A 13,572-nucleotide genomic window follows, 5' to 3' on the forward strand; every position below is an offset into this window, starting at 1 on the left:
GGGACAATTATTCATTTCTAAACAAGTTAAGTGGACTAAAAGGATTTTAAAAGTGAATGAATTGAATTAGTAGAGCTGGTTTTAAGTAATTTTTTTAGAAAGCTAATTTTTGAAACCTACTATATCTGGAAATAATACAACGAAGTAATAACTACTGATTAAAATTCGATAAGCACTTTAAGTAAATAATAAAAGACAATTTGTCAATTTGGAAACAACAATGAAATAAAATATTATCTAATTTCTATTCAATTTAATAAAATAAATATGTCCTATTTCGTTGTCCGTCAATAAATTTAGGAAGTGACCACTGTTCTATATACTCAATAGCGAAACCCCAACTCAACTTGAATAAGGAAAGAGGGTAAGCTACTGCGGCGGCGCGACGTCGACTTTATCTGCTCTTCTTCTTTTTTTTCTTCAGTCTGAGTGAAATTCCGACAAGTGGCATAATTGCGCCCTGCGGCGGCTACCGTGCTAAGGGGGCATGAGGGATTTTAGGAGGGGCAAAGACAGAGGGGAGATGGCAGCCAGTCCAAGTGGCCATCGATATGCGGGAAAAAATCGCAAATCATAACCACGGCAACAACAAACAATAAATAAGTGCAGCAGCAGCAGCAGAAGCAGCAACTCGCAACGTGCAACGTGCAACGTGCAATGTGCTTCAACTTGCATGCCACGTAAGGCAATTCCAATGCCAAAGAGCAACAAGTGTGCGTGTCCCAAGTCGTTTTGACTTTGCTCCGAGTGCAAAGTTGAGCACACATAAAAAATACGAGGATGACTTTACCAAAGGAGTACGGCTAAAGGGGGGGGATATAGCGGAGGGCAGAAGGGGTGAAGCTGCTGCGCAGTCGCCTTTAAAGTCATTGGCGACTTACTGCACGCCATCGGCATATAAAGCATACAGAGGACCTAAAAGCATTATTTAATTCACATAACTGATGCCCTTTCGAAAAGGATATGCCTTTAATAGAAATTTCTAACAAGCTGCCGAGATTGCAAGTTAAATAAAATTACTTAATTTAAATTACTTAGGAATGTATTTTTTTTTAAAATGACTGCAAGCCATTTAAATATTTAACAAAAATTCATTAGATTAGCTAAAGTAAGGGTGGCTTAATTAATAGTTTTTATTTATATATAGGAACCTTGAAATTAATTAAGGGCCTTTTCTAATTAAGTTGTATTAAGATATTTAAATGTATTAAGATGTTTAAATTTTAAGTACCATTGGCTAACTCTCTGTGCTTTGTTCTGAGCAGAAAAAAAACTTTTATGAGCTAGCAATAAAATCTTATCTCGATCTAGCATAATAATCTTAAAAGCATCCTATATAGAATCTATATAGTAAAATATTTAACCCTGAGTGCAGTGTATTTACAAATCGCATTAATGCAAACGGTGGCTTCTTATTACCCCGACTTCATCATTTCGTGGTCCCTCTGATTTCTGCCTGACTGCGACTCTTTCCCATTCGCCATTCTCGGCTTCAGATAGACAGCAAGTCAACATTCCATGGCCACTCGCAGGGCATAAGTTCGCGTCAAAGGTTTCGGAGTCAAGTCAAGTCAGGCAAAAACAAAAAGAGGCCCCGGCCAAAGCGAAAAGCAACAGCAACAAGCTGAGCGGAGTGCCAACGAGTGAAAAGCGCAAAAGGCAACAAGAACAACGGCAGCGGATCGACGGCGAAGATGGAGATGCATTATAACCTTTGCCAGCAGCTCGGGCTGCTCAAATTGATATTATGTGGGTACAGTGAATCCTTACAAAGTGTAAAGGACTTAATTTTCAGATTTTAGAATATTGAAATCCAGAATTTAAGCCCATAGTAGTGTTACTAAATAGTAACAAAAAAGGAAAAAAAAACAAAAGAAAAGTCTGGACTTAAGAAGTTTATAAAGTTAGTCTTCACAATATCCTCATTTTTTTTTAAATATAGTATTAGTATTATCTTAATATACTTTTAACTGAAACGTATTTCCTAATACATGTTTAACAATGCCCAACGGTCTGATAAATAGTTTTTTACCAATAGTTTTAAATGTTATTTGGTTTTAGAATGTCGTCCAAATAGAAGTACATTGTTAAATCTTAAAAAATATTTCCTCACTTCCCCTTTTGGGCTTTAATAAATCTACATTTTATTTGGTATCTTGAAATACCAACTTTAGAAAGGAAAAAGAAATCCATCTCAGAAGACACACTTTTTTATATACCAATTGTAGGTCCTTTATTTCGAGCTACTACTGTATATTTTGCCGGCTTCAGTATTAGCCTGGTTGCCCTTTCCTCGGCGACTTCCCGACGGTGAGACTTCGGTGCTGACTCGTTTTGCATTTTAATTTTGCCCGGCGAGCGATCTTTTTCATCATTATCATCATCGGCGTCGTCGTCTTCGCCGCTGTTCGGCATCAGTTGCTTGTTTATTTTTATTTCTGATTATTTTTATTTTAAAGCTGCTGCAGCTCGATACGTTTCGTTTTTTTTTTATTTATCGCCACTTGTCGGCCATTTGGGCGTTCATTTGTCTCCGCATCCGTCCCTTCCCGTTTGCCTTATTTGGAGTGGAGGAGCTGGAGGAGCCGGTCAAAGTCAACTCAAATCGAGAGACGCATTGAAATTGCGGTTGCCTTTTTATTTTTGGAGGGGAATTTACTTTTATTTAATGAAAATTTGCATGCTGAATGCTTAATTTGACACACAGAAATATTCGATGAACTCGTCGATTTGGGAGCGGCTTTAGCCAGATTTTTTGCATGGTCAAAAGGTTGACCACTCAACAGGAGTTTGCGAAAATGTTTCAGGTACAGTTTGCTAAAAAATAACATAAATATTATCCTTCTTTATCCTCAAATCTCCCTTTAAACACCTTTTTACTTGTAGAGTGTTTTTTTATCGAAAAATGAATAAAAGAACAATAATGTTTGAATTCCCGATTAATTGAGTTTATTCCAGTTTAATGTAAATTGAAATTATGCTAATTAGTCTAAAAAATTATACAGGGCCTGCAGCAATAAATCTCTTAATGATTAGCATTATTATGAAAAAATCGACGTTGAGATCAGATTTAAAAGATAAGAAAAGGCATAAAAAAACCTCGTGCGTCAGCGAACTCTTCAATAGTTATATTTTAAAGACATTTAATAATCATTTAAGACCGCAATAATTATATCGCTAAAAACTTGTGGAACATTAAAAACATCTTGGTAAACCATTTCTGACGTCATAAAAATACCCGATTCTCTCCCTGGTTTGGTGACTTGTTCGATAATTATTTTTCGCGACTTCAGTTCTGCCTTTTACTTTTTACCGATTCTGTGTATATTGTTGTTTCGGCATTATAACTTTTTGTGTTTCACAATGTGCATGTCGAACAGAAATTCTCGTTTTTGCATGCTGGCTGCGAGTGACCAAAGCAAAAGCAAAAGTCAAAGGTGAGACAAGATACGGTGCCATGACATCATGGCTCAAATACTTGACTCCCGAGCAAGTGAAACGTCGAAAGATCGGAGCGAAAAAAAAACCAAACCGACCAACACTAGTCAATCTAATTAATCTATCACGGAGTAGCAGCAAAGTGTCACACGCCCATAAATAATGTCAATATAAATAAGAGAGAGAAAAAAAAAAACAAAGCGACATATAAATCCCCAAAGCAAAGGCAAAGGTCTGGGTGAGACAAATTTACGGCAGCAGCGGGAAAAACACTTAATAAAAACACAAGCCAAGGAGGGTAGAAACATAAAACGTTTGATCATAAACTGCAGCAGCAGAAACAGTAGGCCACAACTTCACTGACCAGGCGTTGACAGCACCAACAACCAAAACCACAATGGCCATCGGCCTTTCAGCGCACAGCAGTAAGAAATTTAAGCCCGAAAAAAAGCGCACAATAACAAATAAAATGAATAACAACAAATAGAAATGCTGCAGGGAAGTCGTGGGGCTTAGTTAACTTCTGCGATACCCTGTGAGTCATAACTTCCAGTTACAAAGCCGGCAAATAGTTTAAAATATATATTTAGGTTTTTTTTTTAGAAACAAAACGCTTCACTGAAAAACGAGTTTATTTAATATTGGTCATGACTTCAAATTAGTTTTTGTGGGAACTTTAAACGGAAGCTAACAAAATTTTAGCTAAGTGTTCAAATTAAAAATAAATATATGAAGATCACTCGAAAATTCTTTGCATTTCCAAAAAGGTCCTCGAGATCAATGGATCAGTTTTAAGACCCAACAATGTGCAGGGTATTAAGAGCGACACACAAATAATAGCGTAAAGCGATAGCTGAACTTTCAACAACTTTTCCCCTTCTCCCCGAACCACTATTGTTGTCATAATGCTACGAAGCACTCCATTTTGGAGTTGGGAAGCGAATGAATATAAACAGGGGGCCGTGAGGCGGCATGACTTACCGGAATAACACCAGGCTGGCCATACTACTGTTGTCTCCGTATCAATTTCCTTCATTATGGGGGCTCAACATATTGTCAAACCTCCGCGGTCGTCAACCAATTCGATTTGCCCTCTCTTTCTGGCGATCGGCGGGTATCTCTTTCGCACTGCTGGCTGCTGCAAGTGAATCGAAGTGAAGGCAGGAAATAAATAGTGGGTAAAATACGAAAGCGGAGAGAGACATGCGGCAAAGACAAATCATGGGGTTTATAAAGTTATTTTAACACTTTACGCTTGACCACTTCTTCAATTAAGTTGCCAGGTTTTGTTAGCCGTTTCAGTTGTTTTGACCATTTATGCTGCTAATTTATCTCTGTTCGTATTGTCTAAGCTACGGTAATCATTATGGCTTTATGTAGTTTTTGTATCTATGTATCTTTGTGGGCTTGCTTGTCTTTGGGTGTTTGCTTAATTAATTTGCTGGTTGTCAAATGTGTCCGCGTGTGTGTTTCGACTATAATTGTTGGTGTTTAAGTGTAAGCTTGCCATTCTTTTTTTTTGTTTTTGGGATGTGGGTAATTAAATAAAACTAAATACTGCCATAATGATTTTGTCAGAATTTGGCTGTCAATTGTGACACAAAAAGGGAAATGAGTAAAAGAGTTCACACTTAAGATAAGTTTTATCATTAATTTTATCATTAAAAAACGACTTTATATTTTTCACCTCGCACCTACCCGCGGTCTCTTTTTTTTTTAAATCATCTTTTTGCTATAAATCAAACAATAAATTAAAACTATTGTTTTTAATACTCAATAAAATGTTCGCCAAATGTTTAATCTTTTATAATTCTTTATTAATTTTGTACAATAACGTTTTTGTATGACAAATTTAATAGTTGACTGAATAGTTTGGCAAGTCAGATCATAAGAAACGAAATCACTAAAAAAGTGATTAGTTTTAAATATATAAAACAATAATCTGGTAAAACAAAAAAAAGTATTTAGATCAAAATACTAGCGTCTCTCCAAAATGAGAACTTAACTTGTTTGGGACCTGGTTAAAACTGTATCGGAACTTTAACCTTTTCTGCTTGAACATAACAAAGGAAAAGTTTAAGGTCGTTCGGTTGGCTATCAAATATTTAAACAGCTTTTTGCATTTATATTATGCATTTGTTTCTCGTTCGGTCTCTATGTCTTTTAATGATTTTTTTTTGTGAGAGTGTAGTGGATTTTTCTCCAGTTCATTTTGAAATTTTATTTTTACCTTTTTGATTATTTTGACGTTGATTGCTCGTTGTTTTTTGTTGCTAAACACACTTAATAATGAGACAGACTGACTAATTGTTGCCTATTTGTCACTCGGCTAGAGAAGGTGTAAAGTGTTATTTTTACGTTTACTGCGATTAAATTGTATTTGTTTAATTAATTGTATTTATTTGTTTAGTTTGTACTTCATAGAACTACAAAACTTTAAGCTACAAAATTTAAAATTTTTTAGTTCTGGCCTATATTTTGCTTAAAACTTATTTCCTTTATAGCTTTGCTTTTAACTGTTTTCACAAACAACATTTGTGCGTTGTAGCTATGAACTTTTAAAGCATTGTTTATTTAATTTGGTTTGTGACGTTTGACTTTTAAACTTGATTATTTGCGTTTCACTTTTTGTCGCTCGATTTGCATAAGATTCGGGATTTCTACCTTCGCGGCGTTATCACTTATCTTGCTCTCTTGCTCTCTCCTTCTATCTATCCCTCCCTTCTGGTACTGTCTCATTCATTAATTGGTGGTCACGTGCTCAGCTTCGCAAACAGATTTGTATCTGTGTTGTCAAAGTGTCGTTAGACACGTGAGTTTGTTGTAAAAAAGCGAAAACCCAAAAAAAAAAATGTCAGAGTGATTTTTTATCTCTCTGCGGATTATTTTTAGCTGGGATTTGTTGCACCGTTTTTGTGAATTTATTCCTCACTTTTTTCCTGGCAAAACTGTTACCGTTACGGTTATGTGATTTGCGACCGGCGTAAGCGCATTTTTTTCTGAACTTTTTAATCTTTCATTTTTACACAACGCCTCCACTTTCGCACTCTTTCCGTCACTCGTTTTCTGTATGCTTTTTTTTTATCAATCCTCTTGAATTGTGTTTTCTCTATTTACGCGCGCTTTGGTTTGGGCTCGGGATCGTTGATCGTCAATCCGTCGATCGTTGAGTTCTTGATCACTGATAATACCGCGGCTTTTGTTATTTATTTTCGCATTCGCACGAGTTACCCGCCGCACGAACGAAGTCGTACTGAACACAATTTCGAGATAGCGCAAGAGCGCCCCCAACAAATAAGAAAACAAAACGAGAAGAGAACTGGTTTTGTCGAGCCGAAGTTCTAATGCCCTCACAAATTAATTTTATTTTTTAGTACTTGTAAGTCGCAAAGTTTTCTAAAAAATTACTTATTCGATTCGTATGTCACTTATAAATTTGAACAAAAAAAAAACCGTTCTCAACATAAAACCAGGACTACTCCACTACAAAATCGGCAACAGTACGTATGAGTAATTTTTTCCAAGAAATTTTTTCTAAAACAACGTACAATTTTAAAACAATCTTGTACCGCACTGTCTTACAAATTAGGATATATAAACATTATAGGGTAATCATTTTTTAGGATTTTTTAGAATTTTTATGCACTGCAAAACTAAAAAGTAAGATATATGCTATTTTATATTTTGAATGATTTTACTTAAAAAGGCTTTAATAAAAACCTCTATCTAACAAAACTTTTAAAAGCCGGAAACAAAAAATTTTTTTTTTAATTCGGTTAATATGTCGAAGTTTATAGAACCTTCTGAAAGAGTATAAAAAGAAACCGAGAGACAACAACAAAGCAACAGATACTCTAAGCCCCAAGCGGCCACACGTGCAGGTCAAAGAGAGCGGGCGAACGAACAACCATTGAAGAGCCGGAAAAACAGCTGTGTAGCAAAACAAACGAAACGAAGAGAGCGTAGCCTAAGAGAAATTAGGTGGTGCTTTATCAGTACAGTGAAGTGGCGTGCGCATGCGACAAGTGTTTAAGCTTTGGATTAGAGTATTTATGAAAAAAACTGAATAATTAAAAAAAAATGTATATTCTTTGCTATGAAAAAATCGTGTCTCTGGCGTATGAATTTAAACTACTATTAATTAACTACTTTACATCAATTTTTTTTGGCCATTTGTAGACCGATCTTATCAGTACAGTGATTATTGAATATGTTTCACTGGATGATGGTTTTTTAGTCAACATTGTTGAGCCCACTGTATGTAATGCTCTGCGGTCCGAACACCATGGCTCTCTTTGCCTATTTCCCTCTCCTGTCCGATCGCCCACACCCCCAGTCACACACACATACACACATCGAAAAGGGTTCACTGAAGGTCAGCTGGTCAGAGTTCAAGTGGCAGTGGGAATGCGCTGGCACGACGACAGAGCGAGAGAGCCAGAGAAGCGCAGCGGCGATAAAGTCATAGAATGAACAACATCAGCGACTTTACAACTTCAGAAGACCTCAAAAAGGGTCGAAAGGGGGGAGGGTAGGTGTGAGGGGAGGAGGTTTCTGATGGATAACAAAGTGTAGGCGTGCTATGTAACTGTATTTGTATACGGAGGCATATCTGTGTCGTCGCTGGCCATTTGATACTTTGGCCTCGTCACTCGTCAATCAACACAAAAAAAAAAACCAACAAAGGAGGTGGGGAGTGGGTGGCAATGCGTGGAAGCGGGACAGGGCGATAGTGGAGCAGACATATTGCAGTTGTTCGCTGCTGCTGTTGTTGTTGTTGTTGTTGCTGTTTTCGTTGTTGTCTGGCGGTGTTGCATTGCACTTTCCTATTTGCCCAGTTGTTGTTCGATTGAACTTCGCTACAAAACCAACAAACGGTCGAATAGGAAACATATGCATATTAATTGCCCATATCACATTATTCTAATGAAAAATCGCTGTTTCCTTTGTTCCTCCGCTTCGGAAACTTTCGTTATCGAGAGACAAATTTCATTGCAAATCGAAATCGATTTGCCTCAAAGCTGGACGACCTGAACAACCTCAAGAGTCGCAGACAGACGTCAAACGAAAGGAATGATATCGCATGAATCATTTAATAATCCGAAATTCTAGGTACACTTCAAGGGCACAATAATTGATCGGTATTTACAATAATAATAGGTTGTTGGTTACTCTTTTACAGTTAACACAGGAGCTGGCAGCCTAAAACTGTTAAGATTTAATAAATTTCTTATTACCTCTTGGAATGATCTTTTCATTTAAAAATAAGCCTATTTTAAAGTGAAATACTTTAAATTTCCTTTCTCATATAAATAGTGTTTAGTGTGTTTAGGATAGTTTACTTAAATATCCTCTCTCAATTTAAAAGCTAGTGAATGCGGCATATAAATAGTATTTGGATTAAAGTATTTTGCAAAATTGGTCAAGGCAAAGAGTTTTGATTAAAAATTAAATGTAAATATTAACAAAAACAACTCATTATTCACAGCTTTGAGTTCTATGGTTTTCTTTTCCATGTTTCCAAGAAAAACAATTCGAAGTACAAAGATTTTGAGCTTGGAAAATTACAGGTTTAGAAACTCGACTATATTAATTATAGAGTGTCAAATGCAATCTTATGGGCCAAATGGTATTACCCTGTGCCAGGGTATATTAAGAAATATATACATAAATATATAGGTATGGACTCATTCGTATATATAGCCAGGCTACAGATGCGAGATCCGCACACTTAACCCAAAACGAGACCAAAAAGGCGAACAGAGGCGACCGGGCCATGACGGGATCTCGGCGACGACCGACGACCGACGATGCGACCTGAGTTGGCGGCGAAATATTTTTAGAACTCTGCGACCGACGGCGACGACATCGGCGGAGGGGGTGGCAAGGGGGCGCGGGGGCGGCATGGGGGCAAAGGGGACATGCATATATTGTGGTACTTCGGTATCTGTATCTCTGGCAGCCCCAACTCAGGTCTGTTTTTTTTTTTTGCTCGTATATTTATTTTTTGCAGGGCGCTCGGCGAGAGAGCGAGAGGTCAGAAGGTCTGTGATCTTTTGCAAGTTCGCTTGAGCGCAAAAAAAATTCTCCGAACTGCCAAGAAGAACAAAAGGCAGCCTGGCTCGTTCAAGTATCTGTGAGATACATTTCTGCCGCTCATATGTACATATGTATATTCATATATAAACGATATAAGCATCGTATATGTTGGCCAGGCAAAAAGTCAAATGACAGCCAACTTTCGGTTAGATAAATAGGTAAATATAATAAGATACGTATCTATCAATCCGTCAGACATACGCAGGCAACAAAACTTGAGTGTATCTTAGACAAATGTATATAAATTCTTAAAGCCACTATAAAACTGTATTTTAATTGTAATAAATACTAATACTACATTTCAAGCTTTCGCGGTAACTGCACAGTTTGCTGATACCTTACGCGACTTGATATGTTTTTTAGTTTGGAGACAAGTGTTAGTCTGCTGTTGTTTTTGACACTTTTTAGATTGCACAATTTGCTCAACTACTTGGCAACTACTTTTTATAATACTTGTAGATCAGCAATAAATCATTGATGTACAGGTGGCTGGAAACACTAACTGACTTTAATGACTGAGACTTTAGTTTTTTAAAACTAATTATTAAAGGAATTATAAGGGAATTCTCCAAGTAAATAAAAATTGTAATATAATATATTAATGCAGTATATCCGGTTGGGTCTTTAAATCACATTCTTATAACCAGCAACAGCAAATCATGTTTAACCGAAATGAATATTTTCTCAGGGTGCAGACCATATATTCGTGCGACAAACATACATATATAAGTCCACATATAACGAACGACATCCACGCAGTACATCAATGAATCAAATATGTGAAAAAGCGCAGAATGAAAAAAACCAGACGGGAGAAAATAGCAGCGGAGCGAAGGCTTACCTGGGGCAAGGTGAGAGGGCGCTGTGTCTTCCACAAATAAATAAAATAACAACAGTGACTACAGTTGACAACTCGGAGAGTTAAGATAGCACAGAATGCCGCCAGGTTGGCTGATGAGGGGCAAGTCAAGGTGTGTTGAAGTATTGCCCGAGGCTCCAGCCGTATTTGTGTGGGACGATCTCCAAAGTTTGCCAAATCGCAGGCGGCAGAAAGAGAGGGCAAAGCCGCACGACAGAGACGGATGCAGATGCCGCTTTTGTGGCCCGAAAACGAAAGACAGTTCGACAGTTCATACCAATTGACTCGTTTGCCAACACGCGTCTCCAGGAACAGCAACCACTATTGCAGGGAACATCCAACATCCACAGCCAGCGATGTGACTCCGAAAAATTGGTAAAACCTGCACTGCATATGGACAAAGACAAAAGTATCGGGGATAACACGTTCTTAACCTGTCACCGTGCAGCCCAGTAATCATTCTTTCCGCTTGATTTTATAGGCTTTTCGGAGAGATGGGAGTGGGTTCACTAATAAGGTGTTGACTTGAGAAGTCGAATTAATCTAGTTTGACATGATTTGTAGAAATATTTATTTGGATTCAATAGGAATGTCGCATTTTTATCACTTTTATCATTTTCGACTACCTACACATTTGCGCTATTAAAAGTAAATTTATAAAATTCTTTATTGGTGTTAATGAATTTAAACTTTAACAATTTTTGTTGTTTTAGTTTATATGCAAAAAATAGTGATTCATTGCAATTAGGCCTATGAAAATGTGATTTAATATATCCAGGCTATGAAGTATATGTTGGAATATTGGTTAAATGTTTATAAAAAATTTTTAAATGATTGCAAAGGAATTATAAAATGTTTTTATGACCAATTTGATAAATTGGTAATTAATCCTTTCACTGCTGAAGTGATCTATAAATTATTAATCATAAGATATGACAAAAATTATCCAGGGCTTGATAAGCTTTAAGCTTTTATAAAATTATTTTCTTATCGACCCTCTGAGAGGTTATGAAATAGTTAACAATCTCGAAAGTGTTTGTGTTTAATTGTTTCTACTGGAAATGCTTTGAGTTAAGTTTTACTTCCTTTTAACTTAGTCTTTACTTTTTTCTCGGTTTTTCCCTTAAAAACAGAACCTCAGCTGTATTTGATGCAAGATGTCTTTTGGGCGCTGTTGGCCACAATGTCAAAAATGTCGCCGGTTTGGCAGTCTGTCAGTCGATCAGTCCATCAGTCAGTCACCTCTGAGCAATATTGAAGGAAAATATACACAGGCATACTGTAACGAACGCAGACACTTGCAATTTTGTTGCCGTTTTTGTTGTTGGTTTTTTTTGCGCGCATCTAAAAATAAAGCAACACTGAAAATGCTAATGCCAAGCGGCCGACCGAACGACCGACCGATCGACACCGACATCTCGACCGATGCCCAGACCTCAAAAACGAACGCCCGTTTGCCCTCACACAGATACACACGCACGCAGGCCCACACTCACACAGATACTCGATCGGCGACACACATGCAGACGTGTCCCCAAAATGACAGCGACATATTGCGCGCCTCGAGTTCACTTCATTCGAGAGCTTGAACCGATCTGAATATAGTCAGCGCCAGGGTGTGAGTGCGAGTGGGGGTATCTGGCATATACGTGGATATAGATACTTGTAGACTATATACTCTAGTTGTGCGGCACACGCTGCCTCGATCTTAGCTAAGTCTGCCAATTGCTAGGACATACAGTGCGTGCCAGCACATTAATGCGACTGGAGGGTTTCAACTTCATTTCGAGTTGGAAAGACATTTTTGGCGTCTTCAGCCGATTTATGACTAACAGTTAACTACAATATCTACTACATGTCGTCTGCAAACTTTACTGAAATTGTTTAGCTTACAAAATAACTAACAAATTATATAGGGAGATAGTATTATTATAAACTCAACTAAAGATGAGGAATATTAAAATTTTTATAAATCCATGTTATTAGATTTTATAGTTGATATTTCAAGATAATTTAAAAGGAGTTTATTTATAAATTCAAATTCAAAATTTATTTATTTTGGAACAATCTTTAAATATAACAATAAATTTGTCATATATTAACCAGACTTTAAGGCAAGCCAACAAAAATGTAACTCTTTTACTTAACATAATAAAAATAATCTTTATAGTATTTGTTAAGCTTCTGCTTCATTTTAGTAGCTCAAATATTGAGTATATATCGTATTTTATGTTCTTGATAAATTGTCATTGTCCGCACTGTAGAGACTTACAAAATGTATTTATCTTTTTGCCATTTTCATTTTTTGTGAACCAAACTACAACTCAACTCTGTCAGACGACAGACTGACTGCAGAGTCTTTGGGTTTTGGGATTTGGGTAGAGGGACCTGAGACCTGGGATCTGAGACGGGCCAGGCCAAGTCAAGTCGATGTCGAGGCGTGTGGGCAGCATCAGCGTGTTGGGTTCAGCTCTGTTTTGTTCTTTTTTTTTTTTTTTGCATGTTTTCTTCATTTTTTTGCACCAGTTTAGGCGAAGCCTGTCGCCGGGGATGTGAGCCGAAAAACATGGCAGCTACAAAATCAACGAACGAGCGAAAACTTTTAAGGCGAGAAGTGCTGGTCGAGACGACAAAGATCGTTATGGGCCAACTCGAGGGGTCAGGTCGGTCGTGTGGCAACTGTACTCGAAAAGTGACACCTGCAAAGGCCCAGGGAATGCAGGTCAAATATAAGAGAGGCGGAAGCGGACAACCAAAGTGTTTATGGTCATGACTGACGTGTTGTTTGCGTGCTGCAATATTGGAAAGTGGAGACCTGAAGGCTCCGAAACATCCTTAAATGTATTGTCATTGCCATTGCTAACAAAATTCATCGTTGGGTGATTATCACCCGGTGATATCATTTTATTGCACTTTTCTTTATTTTTAATTTTTAAAGGACGAGAAATGAGATGTTTTTTTTGTATCTCTTAATTACAATTGCTTTTGATTGTGACCTTATCAATGTGGGTCTTTTAAAATACACAGGTTGGTATGTTAATTTAAAAACAATTTTAGTAACAATGAGCTTTTAGCCAACTACGTTTCAAACCTCCTTTAAACTTTTACAAATGTATTTCCCAGACCAATTTTAAGCACATTCCACAGCCCCATTGACCTCCATCTCAGCGAACTGT

At 37.3% G+C, this 13,572-nt stretch overlaps 1 protein-coding gene across 4 annotated transcripts in view; it reads right to left on the bottom strand.

The window, feature by feature from the left end:
* The window catches only part of LOC108134499 (pneumococcal serine-rich repeat protein), a 64,450-nt gene that overhangs the window by 46,972 nt on the left and 3,906 nt on the right, over positions 1 to 13,572 (bottom strand). The window contains exons 1-2 of one of the 4 annotated variants that reach the window (XM_041710597.1): positions 5,669 to 6,684; positions 4,420 to 4,573 (exon numbers count right to left, since the gene is read on the bottom strand). In XM_041710597.1, the coding sequence (XP_041566531.1) occupies positions 4,420 to 4,474 (55 nt within the window). In that variant the 5' untranslated portion in view covers positions 4,475 to 4,573; positions 5,669 to 6,684. Of the gene's footprint in view, positions 1 to 4,419; positions 4,577 to 5,668; positions 6,685 to 13,572 lie in introns of those variants that run through there. The other 3 variants (XM_017254824.2, XM_017254825.2, XM_017254823.2) reach the window with 3 other exon arrangements.

Source organism: Drosophila elegans, unplaced genomic scaffold (genome assembly GCF_018152505.1).
Source record: "Drosophila elegans isolate 14027-0461.03 unplaced genomic scaffold, ASM1815250v1 contig_814, whole genome shotgun sequence".
NCBI lineage: Eukaryota > Metazoa > Arthropoda > Insecta > Diptera > Drosophilidae > Drosophila > Drosophila elegans.